The following is a 20,554-nucleotide window of genomic DNA, read 5'->3' as shown; positions in this document are numbered from 1 at the left end:
TTGGAGTGGGCTGATCATATTAGTGTGCTTTAACTAAATTCATAATTAAATAAATCAGATTATGGAAATCAATAAATAATTTGTATAAAGGGAGAAACTAATTTTTCTGATACTAGTAGCAAATAGTGTATAGCAGCATATAAACCAACAATTGATAGCATCATTTTATGATTTGCTCAATTTTCATAATTAACTCCTCTAAATGATCAAAGTTTTTTTTTTCTTTTTTAATTAATTCTCTCTCATGAAGAAGGTATTTCATTGACTAATCTGAATTAACTATCTCTTCTCATTTTCAGGAAAATTACATGTAAAACTTAGAATTGAAAAAAAAATAAAGATAATAATCTATGTAGAAGCTCAGATCTTGGTTTTGTCACATATACCCAGGACTTTTGCCTCCTGGATACATTTTGGAGTACTTATACATAATTCATTCCTGAATGTTGTTCTACGACCTCGAAATGCTCAATTTGAAAACTGTTTGATTAACCTTTCAGTTTCGGGCTTTCAAAAAGGGGTTATATTTGCTCAAACGTGTTCAATATTCAGAGGAAAATTATGCTGAATTCAAATATTTGGAAGTAGCCAAAAAAATCTAGAGAATCCAAAGACCTACCTAGCTTCTCATGTGACCAGAATAAATTTGGACAAGGGCTTGAGGAGTAAGGATGAGAAAGTCTTATCTCCAGCAGAGACAGAGAGAAAGAATAAAGACATCAAAATGTGCAGTAAATAGAAATAACCGTGAAAAGACTTTCATTCTGTTTGATAGTTCCAGGAGTTCTTCGTGTTCTCTGTTTAGTGTCCTAAGTCTGTCCTAAATCTGCTCAGTGTCCTAAGACTGTCATAGCAACTGAAGAAATTTCACTTTTCTTCCTATTTAAATCCCCACAATAACTTGCCTGTCTAATCAGTGACAGTTCTCTCCAACACGAGGAAAATAACAGTAGCTGCGCATCCCATTATAAAAAACAGGTCCATAAAGGGTTCTAGGTATAACGTCACTCAGGGCTCATCTGTCTTACTACATTTATGTAGCTTTTTACAAAAGCTCATGGAGCATACACTTTTTGGGGAAAAAAGGCAGAAGTTTAACTTATTTTTTTTTTTTAAGTTTAACTGATTTTTAAACCCGTAATAGACAAGTCAAGCTTGGAGAAAAAGAATCTCAGATGGAAATTAAAAAAAAAACAAAAACATAACTAGCTCTCGTATTTTGTTATCAATTCTGGGATTAATAAGCGTCAGGTGTCTTGCCCCAGTATTTTATTTAGAAATAGCTATCAGTTATTTCTGCAAGCCACTTGTGTGCTACATGCTTATAGGATGTAGCTCTCTCTAAATTTAGGGATCAGTAATACGTGTGATGAGAACTTAAAAGCAAGGAAAGGTAATAAGGACTGTGACGTAGCTTAACAAGGGAAACTGGTGAGCACTGGGGGAGGTGTATGAATGATTAGAAGCTGTATTATGGGTCTGCATGACTCCCCCCGCCCCCCTTCTTCCTCACCTATATTCATCACAGTGAGAAGTTTGCACACACCGGCTGTAGATTGCATGCAGCCCAGTATTCCGAAGTACATGAATGCACTTAGTCCATCGGCCTCTCTCTCTAAATACTGACAGGTAGTTGATGGAACTGTTTGTTTTTTATCTAAAGTAATAAATAACACTTCGGTGCTCTTCAATCAGCGTGGGTAAGTAAGTGAATGTTCTCCATAATTGACCATCTGAAGCGGTTTGCTAACAAACTAAAGGTCATCCGCATGATTTAAACTGCTTATCGAACAACTATCAGGAAAGGAAAAAAAAATCATCTTTACACCATAAACATAACAAATTGCCTAATTGTTCACGAAACGCCGATGCTCGAATGCAAGAATACGTTTTAGGAATGAGAAGGAACCGGAGAGTGCTATAATCTAACCGGGTATTCTGAGAAGACAAATTTATAAAAATCACACAAAGAATGACAGGGAGAATATAAATGTTAATCCTCTTTCCCTGCCTATAAATAGTACCCTCACCGGTTCATTCATATAATACACATGTATAAGAATGCCTACAGATCTCGTTTTTCAGCAAGTGTCTACACGTACACAGTAAGTTCAGTCCTAAGGGCATCCGATTTTCTGATGCAGTTACATATATAAATTGACCGGTTTCAGTGCAAATGAGGCTGCCTCTGAGCCGTGGAAGACACATAAGAAGCAAAGACAGACAAAAGGCAGCTCCGTGGACACAGAGAGCGTCTTACCATAAACTGTACATTGTCAAATCCATTAGCCATCAGGTGGTTCTCGTACTGAGGTAGCCCAATGCTTTCCAACCATTGTCCCACTGTTTGGACGGGGCATCTGGGTCCTGTAAGAGGATGAAGAGGGAAGCGTTTAAGCAGGGAGTAGCCGTCCACTGGGTAATAGCGGTAGTCCTGGGCTGAGAGGTGGCATTGCCACATCATGCTCCTGGGAAAGTTGCTATCAAAGGAGCCCGCCAGCTTGACAGATTAATGTTCTCAGCGAGAGAGCAAAGTCAGAAGTAAAACATAGTTTGCCAGGCAGGCTGTGGAGTATGACTTGATCCTAGCTCCACATTTCTTACATATTAATCTTTACTACCGACCAGTACGTCATACAGCCCCCAAAACCAGGCAGCAGAAGAAGGCATATCAAGCTGTCAGCTTAGGCTGGTCTGCGTTCTATGTGATTGTTGGAGTACTCCACAATGAGCAATGCACGGCCGCCAGCCAGGATTCTTTTTATCAAGTACTCCTACACTCATCAGTATGCAGCTCCATGCTCCTTGCTCCCCCTCGCTCGCTCCCCTTCATTACCCAGCCCAGGCTACACCTCGCATTTTCAATAATAGCCATCAGATAAGGCAGTCTTTTTTGTGTGTGTGTGTGTGTGTGTGTGTGTGTGTGTCTGCAAGCTGTAAGCCTGCTGCTGCTGCTGCTTCCTCCTACACACCCATCCAAGCGTCAATCCTGAATGATGAGAGCAGTCAAAACAAATGCAGAAAATAGCAAGATTCAAAAGCAAACCAAAGTGCTTAAATCTGAATTGAATCTTCATACTGGTTATACGTTACAGGGCTATTTGTTGTGGAATTTTACGTTTCAAAAGACACCAGGAAATGCAAAGCTTTAACTATAGCTGATAGCGGAGCTCACTCCAGGTTTCCTTTCTCCTCTCCTTTTCTTCTCTTTTCCTTTCTTCCATTCTAACCGCAACACAGATACATGTTTCTGATCTAAAGCTTTACAGGGCTTGGAGAATAATCATTCTTTCTTTAACGCGCTGTATCAAAATGAACCTTTCTGAAATATTTTTTCCCCTTTCTGAATTACTGCAAAAGACAGAAACTGCATCACAGTTTTGAAGTCAATATAATTCATTTCTCATTTGCAGGGCTTCTTCCAAACAAAAATATTATTAGGCGCAAGAGATCCATTTTCCCCCTCTGATATTTATAACCCAGTCTACTAGGGTTAGCATGCGAAATTAGCTATAAAGGTAACATTACTGGATAGAGATTTTTAATAAAGAAGAGGAGCCCTCACCAAAAATAATTCAAGAATAACAGATGCAAATGTGTGAGTTTTACTGAATGGCAGACAGATTGGGTAATTTATTTAATAATTGAGAGAAATCAGAGATTAATAATAGAACCCAAAGGAAAAAAAATAGAACCCATAGGACTAGATCATAGGAAAAGAATAGACTCTTACTTAAGATTGGTAGACAACGTGCAGAAGGGTTAGTCCAACCTCTTGCTTATGGCAGAAATCCCTTGTCACAGGGGGCCCGGAAGATCATTATCCAATTTATGCTTGAATGCTGCCTGAAACAGAGCTCTTACTACTTATCAAGACGCCTCCATTTATTAGATATCTTACTTCCTACCTGACTCCTACTCATTGGCTCCAGCTCTGCCTTTGGGGTTACACAGATGGGGAACAGTGCCTTTTCTACATAAAGTGTTTTAAAAATCAAAGAAAGATAACTCTCATCTCCCTCCCACCCCCAGAATAGTGCCTGGCACTTAGTAAGTGCTCAATAAATATTTATTAAATATAGGAAACATTATTTTTCTTCTCCAGACCTTATCTTTCTCTTTTTAAGAACTTTGTCAGCCTGCCTGACACACAGACTTTGAACCTCAAAACATCTTGTACTACCTCCTCCACTACGGACATGCATTTCCAAGTTCCAGTCATCCCTCACCAGTGTTTCTTGCTTCTATCACCAGGATCCTGATTATACTATTTCATGTTTATGGAACTGTCATCTACTTTAATTCTGCTATTTTATGAAATGTTTAGGTCCAACATGGTCTGATTCAACAATAGTGTCTATATTGGTTTTCCTATCTCTGATATTTAAAAATCTATTTGATACATGGTGTCAGACTAATCTAAGGCAGTTTTGACTATTAGGCTTTGTTTTAAAACCCCTCCATGGTTTTCAGTTGGCTTCAAAATAAACTCCCAGCTCCTTCAATGACATTTTGAGGTCTCCATGATCTGCTACAAATCATCTACATTTATTTCTTTTTCCCCAGTACTCCAGTCAGGTGGGATTTCTGGCTGGTCCCTAATGGGAGCCTGTAATACATTGGGGTTGGTTTTGTTATGTGCCCACATTTCTGTCCCTTCATTGGATTTGGATCAGATGATGTTTCCTTTAATTTTTTTATAATCCCTCCTAACAGGAATAAATGTCTTCTTTATCTGTTTGAAGTGGCATTCTTAGACCCTCTATTAGAACAAATATTTTCCATCTAATATTGTAATTGTTTGTGTGTGACTTATTTCTCCAATGTAGAACTATGTCTTGTTAGTACTGCATGTGCTAAGGATTCAGTATATACTTGTTAAATCAAATAACATAATTTTCATTTCATAATCCAAACTACATAAAATTTTAGTTTCAGATTTAAATTTTCATTAAAAAATTTCTATCCCAAGTCTCTGAATTCTTTATTTAAAAGATGATAAGTAGGTTTTAATTTTTTTAAAGATTTTTATTTATCCATGAGAGACACAGAAAGAGGCAGAGACATAGGCAGAGGGAGAAGCAGACTCCTCACAGGGAGCCGGATGTGGGAGCTCAATGATGAACTCTGGGATCCTGCCCTGAGCTGAAGGCGGATGCACAACCACTGAGCCACCCAAGTGTCCTGATAGGTAGGTTTTTAAATAGAATTTTCAGGTCTGGATTTTTAATATCCTCATCCTCTTTTTCACTTACTTATAATTTATTTCTGATTGGTTCTAGATCTTTTATAAAGGTCAACAAGTTTGTAGTAGTTTGGGAATCAGTTTTAAGGGGCTCTGATTGCTCAATATGGCTCGTATAAGAATTTGAAAACAAGACCCTATTTGTCCTAAAATCCTATCTCATCTCTTAAGATGAATAACAGGGACCAAGTACCTAGAGTGCCACACACACACAGCCTAGGAATTAAATCATCTTTGTTAAATGAATGAGTCAATGATATTGGAAATGGCTTTCATAGGATTTTCATTTCCTAAGAGAGAGAGGGAGAGATGAGAGTTATTTCAAGGTCCAGACTGCTTTATAAAAACATAGCTTGCATACAGGCCAATATCCTAATGAATATAGATCCACACATCCTTAACAAAATGCCAGCAAACTGAAATCAGCAATATATTAAAAAGATCTTGTACCACAATCAAGTGAGATTTATCATAGGTTCAATATCCATAAATCAATCAATATGATATATACCACATCAACAAAATTAAGGATAAAAACTATATGATTATTTCAATAGATGTTGAAAAAGCATTTGACAAAAAACCAATATTTATTCATGATAAAAAACCCTCAACAAAGTGGGGTTAGAGGGAACATATAGCTCAACATAATAAAGTCCAGATATGACAAACCCACACCTAACATCATACTCAATTGTGAAAAACTAAGAGCATTTTCCCTAAGATCAGCAACAAGACAAGAACATCCACTCTCATCACTTTTATTGAACATAGTACTGGAAGTTCCAGCTGTAGCAATCAGACAAGAAAAAGAAACAAAAGGCATCCAAGTTGGTAAGGAAGAAGTAAAACTGTCACCATTCGCAGATGACATGATACTATACATAGAAACCTTAAAGACTCCACCAAAAAACTATTAGAAGTAATAAATGAATTTAGTAAGGTTTCAGGATACAAAATTAATACCCAGAAATTGGTAACATTTCTATACACTAACAAAAAGAATTTCTCTGCTGAAAGAGAAATTAAGAAAGCAATTCCATTTACAATTACACCAAAAATAATAAAATAACTAGGAATAAATTTAATCAAGGAAGTGAAAAATCTCTACTCTGGAAACTATAAAACATGGATGAAAGAAATTGAAGATGACACAAACAAATGGAAAGATATTCCATGCTTATGAGTTGGAAGAATTAATGTTAACATGTCCATACTACTCAAGGCAATCTACAGATTTAATGCAATCCCTATCAAAATACCAGTAATATTTTTCACATAACTAGAACAAATAACACAAAAATTTGTATGGAGCCACAAAAGACCTGAATAGCCAAAGCAATCTTGAGAAAGAAGAACAAAGATGGAGGTATCACAATTCCAGATTTCAAGATATACTACAAAGTTATAATAATCAGAACAGTGTGGGACTGGAACAAAAATAGACACACATATCAATGGGATAGAATAGAAAGCTCAGAATAAACCCACAATTATATGGTCAATTAATCTACAACAAAGAAGGCAAAAATATACAATGGGGAAAAGATAGTCTTGTCAACCAATGGTACTGGGAAAACTGGACACTACATGAAAAATAATGAAACTGAATCACTTTCATACGCAAAAATAAACTTTAAATGGATTAAAGACCCAAATTTGAGACATGAAACCATAAAACTTCTAGAAGAAAACGTACTGAGTAATCTCTTTGGCATTCACTTTAGCAATGTTTTTCTAGGTATGTCTCCTTAGGGAAGTGAAACAGAAACAAAAATAAACTAATGGGACTATATCAGAATAAAAGATTTTGCACAGCAAAGGAAACTATACACAAAACAAAAAGGCAACCTAGTGAATGAGAGAAGATATTTGCAAATAATATATTTATTAGGGTTAATATGCAAAATATATAGAGAACTTAAACAATTCAAAACTAAAAAAACAATCTGTTTAAAAATTTTTCAGAGGGCCGGAATAGACATTTCTCCAAAGAAGACATGGAGATGACCAAACACACATAAAAAGATGATTAACATCAGTAATTATCAGGAATATGCAAATCAAAACCACAATGGCATTATCACCTCACACCTTTCAAAATGGCTAGTTTTGGACAGCCCAGGTGGCTCAGCGGTTTAGGGCTGCCTTTGGCCCACGGTGTGATCCTGGAGACCCAGGATCGAGTCCTCATGTCTGGCTCCCTGCATGGAGCCTGCTTCTCCCTCTGCCTGTGTCTCTGCCTCTCTCTCTCTGTGTGTCTCTCATGAATAAATAACAAAATCTTTTAAAAAAATGGCTAGCATCAAAAAGACAAGAAATAACAAGTGTTGGCAAGGATATGGGGGAAAAGGACCCTTCATACACTGTTGGTGGGAATGCAAATTGGTATAGCCATCGTGAAAAACAATATAGAGATGTCTCAGAAAATGAAAAATAGAATTACCATAATATCCAGTAATTCCACTACTGGGTATGTACCCAAAACAAACAAAACACTAATTTTAAAAAGATGCATCCACTGCTATGTTTACTGCAGCATTATTTACAATAGCTGAGATATGGGAGCAGCCCAAGTGTCCACTGGTAGGTGAATAGATAAAGAAGATGTGGCATATATGTGCAATGCAATATTACCCCTCCATAAAGAGGAATGAGATCTTCCCATTTGTGACAACATGGATGGGTCTGGAGGGTATTATGCCAAGTGAAACAAGTTAAAGAAAGACAAATACCATATGATTTCACTTATATGTGGAATCTAAAAAACAAAATGAACAAATAAAAAGCAGAAACAGACCCATAAATACAGAGAACAAACTGATAATGTCAGGAGCGGGGAGAGGTGTGGCAAAATGGGTGAAGGGGCTTGGGAGATACAGGCTTTTGGTACAGCATAGAGAATATAATCAATGGTATTTGACTGTATTATATCATATTATATATTATATTATAGCATCATATGGTAACAAATAGTAGCTACACTTGTGAACATTGCATGACTTACAGAGTTATCAGAGTTGTCAATTAACTATGTTGTGCACCTGAAATTAATGTAACATGGTGTATTGCTATACTTCAATTTGTAAAAAAACAAATATAGGTTGGAGACAGTACTAGTCACCAATCACTTTACAAATCTCTGTATAGATTAAACTTTATTCTTTATTCATTCAGTTTCTACTCAGTAATTCTCATATGTTGGTGTAAAGCTATAATGCAAGAGGAAAATGAGTAGGGAGAGAGTTGGGTAGGGTGAGGTGGTAAGAGGACAAAGAAAGAGATCTTGAATCGTATTGTTTGCAGTTTTGTTAAGGTATTTTCCCATGAGCCACAGCTCTAAAAGAACCCTGGTTCAAGTCTGAAGATCACTTTTTTCTTATAGTGGTTAAGTATATTTCTCACCTCAAATATTACTTGAAATACTTTCTTGGGGTCTCAAAATTTTTCAAGCGTAACAATACCTTACTGGGCAGGCACCTTTATTCAACTAGAACTTCTCTAAGTCCCCAGAGTGAGATAGATGGAAGGAAAATAATAAGCTAATAGTTACTCAGAGATACTATGTCCTAGGCAGTGTGATATGGATTATTAGCCTCATTTCAGATAAGGAAATGAAACTCAGACTGTGTGATGAAACCATGAATTTTCTTTGGCACAATCTTTTAAAAAATAATCTGGGGGTACTACTGTCAGAATGAAAAGTTCTGTGGACCTGATCCTCAGCAAAACAGACATAATTGCTGAAATTGTATAATAAAACAACCTTTAAAAGTCTCTGTAAATTGTTCTAAGAATATACAGAGGATGAAAAAAATATTTATTCAAGAAAATCTACTGAAACTTGGCTAAGAACAGAGTCTGTGGTACTTGAGCTTGTTCCTTCTCTCTTCTCTCTCCCCAGCTCAGCTTGAAAGAAACTTCACTCTGAGTGGCTGTGCCCAAGAGATGAGACTCCCTCTCAGCTCCCATCCAAAGGATATCATACCTTATCAAAAGGGATAGGCCAGCAGCATTTCTTTTTTACTTTTTTTTTTTAAGTGAGCTCCAATGTGGTGCTTGAACTCACAAGACTAAGATCAAGATCTGAGCTGAGGGATCCCTGGGTGGCGCAGCGGTTTGGCGCCTGCCTTTGGCCCAGAGCGCGATCCTGGAGACCCTGGATCGAATCCCACATCGGGCTCCCCGTGCATGGAGCCTGCTTCTCCCTCTGCCTATGTCTCTGCCTCTCTCTCTTTCTCTCTCTGTGACTATCATAAATAAATAAAAATTAAAAAAAAAAAAAAGATCTGAGCTGAGATCAAGAGTCAGGCATTTAACCGACTAAGCCACCCAGGCATCCCTGCCAGCAACATTACTAATTCCATCTGACTCACCAAGGCTCAGAAGTTAAATTCCTGGTGAGTATGGCTGAGAGGTCATGGGCTCTTTTTGTCCACCCATTCCCCATTTTATATACTCCATCCCAGTTGTGACAGGATGGGAATACTGGGGTCCTGATGGTCCTCAGCCCAGTTTGCTTATAGAGTTGAGATTCTGTGCCCAGAAAGGCAAGCTGACCAGAGTCTAGAACCCTTGTCCATCGCTCAGAACAGTGGCTCAAAGATTCTGCCAAAGGAGAACTAGTTATAAGATATCAGTTCACAAATAGGTCAGTTTTTAAGTACAGAAAGCTCTGAAGCTCTCTCCAAGAAATTGACTTTATTTGAAACAGTATAAGGAAGTTCAAGACTAAGGGTATTATTAAAAACAATGGAGATTCTTGTGGTAAGCAATTAAAAGGAGACTAGCAGCTCCATTAGGACAACAGGCTAAACAGTAGGGCAGCTAGTTTTAGAGAATCAGGGAAAGAGATGCCCCAGTTAAGAAATGCCCTCCTGGGGTCAGAACAAACTTCAAAGACTGGCCTCAAGAAGTCTTCCTAACCAAATTTAACTGGACTAGCAACTCCTATCTTAGAGAACTGTCAATGAGAAATGAAGTGCTCATAGATGCTAAATCATAGCTCAACCTTGAAAATATTTTGCTAAATAAAGGTGGCCAGCAAAAAAATGCCATAAATTATATGATTCCATTTATATGAAATATCTAGAATAGACAAATTTATAGAGAAAGAAAGTAGATTAGTGGTTGCCTACGTCTAGAGAGAGAGTATTGGGTGAAAAAGAGGAGTGACTTAATGGATGTGACATTTCTTTTTAGGGTGATAAAAATGCTTAAAATTGATTGGGGATAGTTGCAAAACTCTGTGAATATAATAAAATAAAAACCCTGAATTGTATGCTTTATTTTTATTTTTTATTTTTTAAAAATATTTTATTTACTTGAGAGAGAGAGAGCACAAGCAGGGGAAGGAGGGTAGAGGGAGAGGGACAAGCAGACTGCTGAGCAGGGAGACTGATGACTGATGTGAGGCTTCATTCCAGAACCCTGGGATAATGACCTGAGCCAAAAGCAGACGCTCAACAGACTGAGCCATTCAGGTGCCCCTGGATTGAATACCTTAAATGGTTAGATTGAATAATATGGGAATTATGTCTCACAAATTTTTTCAATTATTGAACAACAGAATAAAAACAAAAAGAATTCGTGCAGCCCCGGTGGCGCAGCAGTTTAGCGACGCCTGCAGCTAGGTAGGGCGTGATCCTGGAGATCCCAGAGCGAGTCCCATGTCAGGCTCTCTGTATGGTGCCTGCTTCTCCCTCTGCCTGTGTCTCTGCCTCTCTATGAATAAATAAATAAAATCTTTAAAAAAATTCTTAAAAAATTACAAGAATACAAAGCATACAATTGCATATAAATATAATTATATTATTGTTTTATATATTATTGGTATTTTAGTGCTCTATTTTTTCTTCTTTTTCCATTGTCCTTGTTATTCCCTCCCCTAGTCCCTCCATACCAGCTGTATAATCCATCCTTCCCTCAAGGTAATTCATGTTAACAAATTAGTGTGTATCCTCACAAATATTTATCCATTGTCAAATCTATCACACACATACATACAAATAAACACACACATATTTATAGGTCTTGCTTCATAAAAACAGAATCATATTACCCTCACTTTTCTGAACCTTACTTTTCTCATTCAACAGAGCCTTATGGATGTGACCCCTGGATGGCTCAGCAGTTGAGCGTCTGTCTTTGGCTCAGGGCATGATCCTGGAGTCCTGGGAGTCCTAAATAGGGCTCCCCGCATGGAGCCTGCTTCTTCCTCTGCCTATGTCTCTGCCACTCTCTGTGTGTCTCTCATGAATAAATAAATAAAATCTCTTTTAAAAAAAAAGGTTGATAAAGTTTAAAAGTTAATCTACTAATCACTGAAGTACAGCGCCCTTGGGGGGGGGAGGGGTAGGATGGAATGGAGCCAGTGTCATTGCTATCCCCCTTAGAAAACTTTGCCCTCCCTCTCTTTAATATTTCTTTTCCCAACCCACATTGCCACCTCCCTGCTCTGGTCTCCCAATCTTGCTCCAAAGTGTTTGAAAAATAACTGTGCAAAGTTTTAACTCTATAGAGAAAGGAGTTAGGAAGGTAGAAGTGTCCAAATAAGTAAAGTAATTGAAGCCAGTTATCTGAGAATTAATAAATAAACCAGATAAACTACCTTTGTCCTTATTTTACCTGGCCCTCATGCCTCCCACATTTTTTTCCCCCAGAGAACTGGCTAAGGTCATAAATCTCTCTCTTTTTCTCTCTCTCTCTGTGCACCTCTCATGAATAAATAAATACAATTTTTTAAAAGCCTTATGAAAATTCCACCAAGTAAACGATAAGCTGTAACTTTTCCTTGTAAATAGCTACATAATTGTCTGCAATGTGGATATACCATCATTTATTTGGTTCTTTGATATTTCTAGGCCCATCCCTCCATTTTCTTTTTTAAAACCTTTTATTTTGAGGTAATTGTAGATTCACACGCATTTATAAGAACTATAAAGTAAGAGAGATTCTGTATAGGTTTCACTTGATTTTCCTGAATCTTAACATCTATCACTATAGTACAATATCACAACCAGGCAATTGGCATTTATAAAATCCATTGATCTTATTCAGATTTCGCCAGTTTTATATGCACTCATAGGTGTATGCATATGTATTTAGTTCTATACAATTTTGTCACACGTGTAGATTGTGTGGCCATCGCCATAGTTAAGATAAAGATGGTATCATCATAAGGATCCCTTATGCAATCTTTCATAGCCATAGCCATAGCCATCTCCCTCTCCCTCCCACTCATTAACATCTGGAATCTACTAATCTGTTCTCCATCTCTATCAATTTGTCATTTCAAGAATGTTATACACATGGAATCATATAGTATATAACCTTTGGGATTGGCTTTTTTCATTCAGCATAATTTTCTGGAAATCCACACAAGTTACTTGTGTGACAATAGTTCATTCCTTTTTATATCAGAGTAGTATTCCATGATATGGATATACCACAGTTTGTTTAATGATTCACTCACTGTAGGGCTTTTGAGTTGTTTCTACCTCTTAGCTGCTACAAATAAAGCTGTTATAAATATTGTATACAGGTTTTTTTGTGTAAACATGTTTCCATTGCTCTGAGATAAATATTCAAGAATGCAATTACTGTTTCATCTGGTAAGTATATGTATAGTTTCATAATAAATTATATTATTTTTCAGAGTAATTGTATTATTATATATTCCCACTAGCAATGCACAAGAGATCCAGTTTCTTCACATTTCACCAGAATTTGGTGTTATCACTATTAAAAAAAAAAATAGCTATTCTGATAGGTGCATAGTGATACTACATTGTGGCTTTAATTTGCATTACCTTCATGGCTAATAAGGTTAAATATATTTTTATATGCTTATTTACCATCTAGATATCCTTTTTGGTAAAATGTCTGTCCATGTCTGTTGTCTATTTTTGAATTGGATTGGTTGGTTTTTTACTGTTGATTTTTGAAAGTTCTTTCTTTTTTTTTTTTTAAGATTTTATTTATTTATTCATGAGAGACATACAGAGAGGAAGAGGCAGAGACACAGGCAGAGGGAGAAGCAGGCTCCATCCAGGGAGCCCGACGTGGGACTCGATCCCGGATCTCCAGGATGACGCCCTGGGCTGGAGGCGGCGCTAAACTGCTGAGCCACACGGGCTGCCGGAAAGTTCTTTATATATTCTAAATATAGGCATTTGTTGTATTTTTGATTTGCAAATATTTTCTCTGAGTGTGCAATCTGTCTTTTCCTCACAGAGTTTCCTGCAGAGCTAAAGTTTTTAATTTTGACAAAGTAAAATTTATCAATTTTTACTTTTATGAATCATGTTTCTGGTGTCTGTCCATTATTTTCAACTTTTAAAATGATCACTTTAAAAAATGTGTCTGTAACAATAATTATGCTTTAATCTGGAATTAAAAAAAAAACTATAGTCCAGTGTTTTTTTTTTTTAAAGATTTATTTATTTTAGAGAAAGAGTGAAAGTGAGCAAGGGGCGGGGGGCGGGGGGGGGGCAGGGAGAGAGAGAATCCTGAAGTAGAGTCCCCGTTGAGCATGGAGCCCTAGGTGGGCTCAATCTCAGGACACTGAGATCTTGATCTGAGCCAAAATCAAGGGCTGAATGTTTAACCAATGAAGTCACTCAAATGACCCAGTGGCTTGCATTTTAACAGACAAGTATAATTTAGGATTATTATAGTCATGATTGATTTTAATCATTCCATCTTATTTTCCATTTGTATTTATGTACATTGTTGTTTCCTCATTTTCCTTTTTAAAATGTTTGTTGATCTGGTGACTTCTTATTCAATCTACTTTTCTCTTTTTAACTTCTTTTTTTTTTTTATTTTATAAATTAATTTTTATTGGTGTTCAATTTACCAACATACAGAATAACACCCAGTGCTCATCCCGTCAAGTGTCCCCCTCCGTGCCCGTCACCCATTCTTTTTAACTTCTAAATTCTGTGACACTTCTCTATTCATAGTTACTATATCTTTCTCTGTTCTATCAGACATACTTTTCTAGGATTACTTGAAAATAAGATATCAACTGTCTCCCCTTCCATAATTCTTTTTCCCTCTTACTCCAATAAAATAAGATTTCATATCTTCTTTTCTCTATTCTTCCTTTCCTACAACCATGTTATAATCTCTAGAATGCTTTACTATTATCAATATATCCTATTCCCAACAATTTTTACATTTGTTATTAATCATTTAGAATTTGTTCTAGCTGCCTCTCTCTCTCTCTCTCTATCATAAATAAATAAAAATAAAAAAAAAAAAGGGATCCCTGGGTGGCGCAGCGGTTTGGCGCCTGCCCTTGGCCCAGGGTGCGATCCTGGAGACCCGGGATCGAATCCCACGTCGGGCTCCCGATCCTGGAGACCCGGGATCGAATCCCACGTCGGGCTCCCGGTGCGTGGAGCCTGCTTCTCCCTCTGCCTGTGTCTCTGCCTCTCTCTCTCTCTCTCTATCATAAATAAATAAAAATTTAAAAAAAAAAAAGAATTTGTTCTAGACTATTACTAGAATTTTCCTTATAGCATATTTGTTCTATATAATAAGCTCTTTTTAATATTTATGTTGAATACCTCTAATGTGTCTACCCATATCAATTTGGATCTAATTATTGTAGAGATTTACTGGTCACCACTGTTCCATATCGTCATAACCTTTTCCACCTTGATATTTCTCTCTTCATTTGTTTGTGGTTTTGCTAAAATATTTTCTCATATATGCAGAAAATATATTGAAATGAATAAAAATAAAAGTAAATCATATTAAAATTTGTGAGATGTAGTTAAAGTGGTTCTTAGAAATTTATAGCATTAAATGTATATATTAGAAATAAAGAAAATTTCAAATCAATAATCTCAGCATCCACCTTAAGAAATGTGAAAAAGAAAAAAATAAAATAAAACCAGAAGTAAGCAGAAAGAAATAAGGATTAGAGAAGAAATAAATGAAATAGAAAGCAGAAAAATCAATGAAACTAAAAGTTTTTATTTGTTATAATCAATAAAACTGATAAAACAACTAGTCAGGCTAATCATGGAAAAAAAGGGAATACACAATTTACCAATACCAAGAATGAGAGAAGTGACAGTGGTACTAAAAAGGACAATAAAATATTATTAATAACTTTGTGCTAATAAAAGCAACTTAGATGAAATAGACAAATTTATTGAAAGACATAAACTATCAAGGCTCACTCCTAAAGAACTTCACAACTGAGTATTTCTTACCTATTAAGGTAATTGTACTTATAGTTAAAAACTTTCACAAACAAAACTCTAGGCCTCATCAGTGGCTTCAATAGTGAATTCTACCAAACATCTGAGAAAGAAACAATAATAATTCTACACAAACTCTTCCAGAAAATTGAAGAGAGCACTTGCCAGCCCATTTTATGAGGTCATAATTACTCTGATACCAAAGTTAGACAATGACATTTAGAGAAAAGAAAACTATAGACCAATGTTTCTCATGAATATAGATGTATAATTCTCTTTTTTAAAAGATTTTATTTATTTATTCATGAGAAACAGAGAGAGGCAGAGACATAAGCAGAAGAAAAAGCAGCTTCCCTATGGGGAGCCCAATTCGGGATTCCATCCCAGGACCCTGGGATCATGACCTGAGCCAAAGAATCAACCTCTGAGTCACACAGGTGCCCTATAGATGTAGATTCTTTTTTTTTTTTTAAGATTTTATTTATTTATTCCTGAGAGACACAGAAAGAGAGGCAAAGGGAGAAGCAGGCTCCATGTCTGGAGCCGGACCTGGGACTTGATCCCGGGACTCCAGGATCACCCCCTGGGCCAAAGGCAGGCGCTAAACCGCTGAGACACCCAGGGATCCCCTAGATGTAGAACTCTTAACAAAATCTTAGAAAATAATATTCAACGGTATATAAAAGGTAATGCAACATGACCAAGTTGGATTTATCCCAATAATAGAAGTATTTTTTAACATTAAAAAAATCAATTAATGTACCTCACTATATTTACCAGTAAAGAAAAATTGCGTGGTCATCTCAGTAGATGCATAAAAAAAATCATTTGACAAAAGCCAACAACTATTGCTCATAAAAACTCAAACTAGAAAGGAATTTCTCAAGCCTGATAAAAGGCATTTTTAAACAACCCACAGCTAGCATTGCACTTAATCAGGAAACAAGGCAAAGAAGTCCACTATCACCTACTCCATCTAATATTGTACTGGAAGTTCTAACTAGCATAATACATCTAGAAAAAGAAATAAAATATTTGGATTAGAAAGGAAGACATTTCTTTCTTTTTTCATTTTAACCATTTTTAAGTGTGTAATTCAGTGGCATTAAATACATTCACAATGTTGTAAAACCATTATCATTATCCATTTTTAGAACATTTCAACTCTGTAACAGAAACTCAGTATCTATTAAACAATTCCTCATTCTCCTCACCCTGCAGCTCTTGGTAACTTCTGTGCTCTTTCTTTCTTTCTTTTTTTTAATTTAAATTCAATTTGCCAACATATAGTATCAAGTGCCCTCCTTAGGGCCGTCACCCAGTTACCTCATCCCCCACCCACCTCCCTTTTCACAATCCTTTGTTTCCTAGAGTTAAGAATTTCTCAGAAAGGAAGACATTTTTGTTCATATATAATATGATTATCTTTGCATAAAATCTTATGAGATCCACACAAAAGCTATCAGAATAAGTGAGTTTATCAAGGTTGCAGAATACAATAAACAAAAATCAATTTGATTTGCATATGCCATCAATAAACATACAGAACTTGAAATTTAAAAAATCATAAGGAATACATCTTTGAAAAAGATGTTGTGGACCTGTATACTTAAAATTACAAAGCACTGCTGGAAGAAATCATATAAGACCTAAATAAATGGAAAGCTACACTGTATCCATGGATTGGAGGACCCAACACTGTTAACGTGTCAGTTTTTCCCAAAATTATCTATAGATTTAATGTAATCCTAATCAAAATTCAGGAAGGCTTGGGTGTGTGTGTGTATGTGTGTGTTTGTAGAAATTGTTAAGTTTTTCCTAAAATTCATATAGAAACACAAAGGACCAAGAATAACTTAGATAACTTTGAAAAAGAAGAACAAAGTTGGAGAAGGTATACTACTTGATTTATCATAAAGCTATGGTCATCAGAACTGTAGGGTATTAGTGTTAAGATAGATGAACAGACCAATGGAACAGGATAGATGGTTTAGAAACAGACTGACATACAGAGAATCAACTGATTTTTGATAAAAGTAAAAGGCAATTCTGTGGAGAAAGGAGAGACTTTTTAATGAATGATGCTGAAATAACTGGGAATCTACATAGATAAAAAATGGATTTTAATCCATATCTGACACCATAGTCAAAAATTAGCTCAAAATGTATCATGGGCCTAAATGTAAAATCATGGAACATCTAAAGAAAAAGTACAAAAAATTAGGAAAAATTTGAACTTGGGTTAGGCACCAAAATCACAATTCTAAGAGAGAAAATGATCATTAAAATTAATCAAAATTTTAAAATTCTGCTCTTTGAAAAGTATCATTAAGAGAATGAAAAGACAAAACTGTGGACTAGAGGAAAATATTTGCAAATCGTATCTGATCACACAGTGTATTGCAAATTATATATAATTTGAAATTCACTAATAAAAAAATAATTCCTTAAGTGGGTGAAAGATTTGAACAGACATGTCACCAGAGGAGATATACAGATGTCAAATAAGCACACAGAAAGGTGTTCAGCATCATTAGACACTAGGAAAATGCAGACGAAAACCATACTGTGATACCACTTATTAGAATGCCTAACATGAAGAAGGCTGACCTCAACAAATGTTGACAACAATGTGCATCGGTGGGACTCTCAGACATGGTTGGCAGAAATGTAAAATGGTATGACCTCTTTGGGAAATAGTTTGATAATTTCTCAAAAAGTCAAATATACGTACATCTACTAGATGGCCCTGCCATTCTACTACTGAGTATTTACCCAAGAGAAATGAAGGTATATGCTGTATAAAGACTTGTACATGAATGTTTGTAGCAGCTTTATTTGTAATAGCCAACAACTCAAAACAGACTAAATATTCATCACCAAGTGAATAAAGAAATTGTTATATATTCATACAGTAAGACATTACTCAGCAACGGAATGGAACAAACAGTTGATGAATGTAACACATGGATGAATATGAAAATAATTTTGCAGAGTAAAAGAAACCAGACTCCCCCAAAAAAGACTACATTTTGTATGATTCCATTTACGTATAATTCTAGGGGAACAGAAACTTATCTCTAATGATAGAAAACAGATCAGTGGCTAACTAAGAATGGTAGAAGGGGGAATAGGAGGGATTAAAATGTGACAGGAAATTTTTGGAGATGACAGATATCTATTTGATTGATTGTGGTGATGGTTTCAATATAACATTCACTTGTCAGACATCAGACCATACACTTTGAATTTATGCAGTTTGTGGTAGGTCAGATATACCCAAACAAATTTAGTTTTAAAAGTTAAACTAATAAAGTAGGGGAAGGAAATAAAGAATGACAGGAAAGGAAGTTAGTTATAGAGAGAATTGTCAGAGAATGCCTTTCTAAAAAGGTGAAATTGGACACAGATTGGAATGTAGTGAGGAAGTAAGACAGGCTAACATCTAGTAAAAGAGAATGTGAGGCAGTAAGTTGAAAGGCTAATATTCTGCTCTATATTGTCATGGCATAGAGATACTGGGAGGGTGGAGTATTAGCTTAATTTTGACATGCTGCTGACTGTTCTCACTGTATATTGTGTAGCCATGGAAGGCCTAGGAGATTGAGGCGAATGTGTGCTTACTCCAGGATAGTCTGAACACTGTTATAATCGTATTAAATTAATACATGAGATCAGTTGAGGTTTCTGAAGTTAATTTTCTCTTTCCAAGTAGAAGGCAATTGATATTCAGATTAATTTCAGACATCTCTTAATTAGGTTCTAGTTAAATGGGGAGGAGGATACTTCTTTCCGTATTCATTCCTTCAGCACTGGCTGATTTCTTCCACAAATTTTTTTTTAAGATTTTTTTTACTTTATTTATTTTATTTTATTTTATTTTATTTTATTTTATTTTATTTTATTTTATTTTATTTATTTATTTTATTTATTTTATTTTATTTTATTTTATTTTATTTATTTTATTCATGAGAGAGACAGAGAGAGGCAGAGACACAAGCAGAAGGAGAAGCAGGCTCCATGCAGGGAGCCCTACGTGGGACTTCATCCTGGGTCTCCAGGATCACCTTGGAAGGTGAAAAGAGAAGACAGGTAGAGCAAGGAATGGCAAGGAAGGATATTCTTATTCCCAGCATTGTAATAAACAAAAGGCTTTATTATTTATTCCAACATATGTCAAATAAAGATTGATCATTTTTGAAGAGACGGGTAAAAAAGTCCACTGACCTTCTTAAGACTATGCCCACATTTGGGAGATAAATTGCACATTTAACAATTACTATAGTGTCGGAGTCTCTATATGAGGCTGCTTTCCTGTCTTTTATATCTTATAATACACGTGTAGGAGCCAGGAGTGAATAGTGTTCATTCCTGTAGGATAGTGTAAGTAAGTTCTTAACGAATAATTCTGCTTTTAATTAGAAAAGTATCAGTGTCTCATTTTTCCAATCCTAAATATCCTCTGAGCTGAGAATCACAAATTATAGAATCTCTTTCTTTATGGAGAAAAATTAACAATGAAAATTAGCAAGAACAGAAACAATGCTATAAGAACAATGCTTCTTCCACTGATAAAATGACAACCATTCTGAAATTTTAAAAAGTGGAAATGCAAAAGCAAAGGTGGCAGACAACAGAAGAAGGAAAGGGATTAGTCAATTCAGAAATTGTGGAATATTGTGGGTCAACAGAGTTCTGGATCATAAAGCCAAGATTTAAATAGGAAAATACTCCAAGATCATGCTCTGGTGTTTAAATGCTAAGGGAAGTCAGGAGCTCAGATTAAATTTTCCTTAAGGCCTTAAATTTTATTTGAACTAAAAACTTCATGAAGCACTTAAGAAATACCAGCCTTTACAAAACAGATCTGACAACTTATGCGCTGGGGTATGATCTAAAATAGGAAGTGAAATTTAAGCTTAAAATGCTAAAATCTTCTGGCAGACAACAAAAAATACATATATATATATAGGCCATACCTGATTGGAAAAAAATAGTAATTCCGTTGATTTCATTCTCTTTTTTTCCTTCTTTTAAGGCTTCTGGCAAATGTTTGAATCTTCTTTGAGAAGAAGCTAATTACAGCATTAAG

The 20,554-nt window shown here is 35.8% G+C and overlaps 1 protein-coding gene across 10 annotated transcripts in view; it reads right to left on the bottom strand.

Moving 5' to 3' along the window:
- Window positions 1-20,554, bottom strand: part of ANKS1B (ankyrin repeat and sterile alpha motif domain containing 1B) — a 1,038,970-nt gene that overhangs the window by 370,432 nt on the left and 647,984 nt on the right. For 8 of the 10 annotated variants that reach the window (XM_055336281.1, XM_055336283.1, XM_055336282.1 and 5 more), the window contains exon 15: window positions 2,261-2,367. In XM_055336281.1, the coding sequence (XP_055192256.1) occupies window positions 2,261-2,367 (107 nt within the window). Of the gene's footprint in view, window positions 1-2,260; window positions 2,630-20,554 lie in introns of those variants that run through there. The other 2 variants (XM_055336292.1, XM_055336293.1) reach the window with 1 other exon arrangement.

The sequence above is a fragment of the Nyctereutes procyonoides genome, unplaced genomic scaffold, assembly GCF_905146905.1.
Source record: "Nyctereutes procyonoides isolate TBG_1078 unplaced genomic scaffold, NYPRO_anot_genome, whole genome shotgun sequence".
In the NCBI taxonomy this organism is placed as follows: domain Eukaryota; kingdom Metazoa; phylum Chordata; class Mammalia; order Carnivora; family Canidae; genus Nyctereutes; species Nyctereutes procyonoides.
This window is presented reverse-complemented; position numbering and strand designations above follow the sequence as displayed.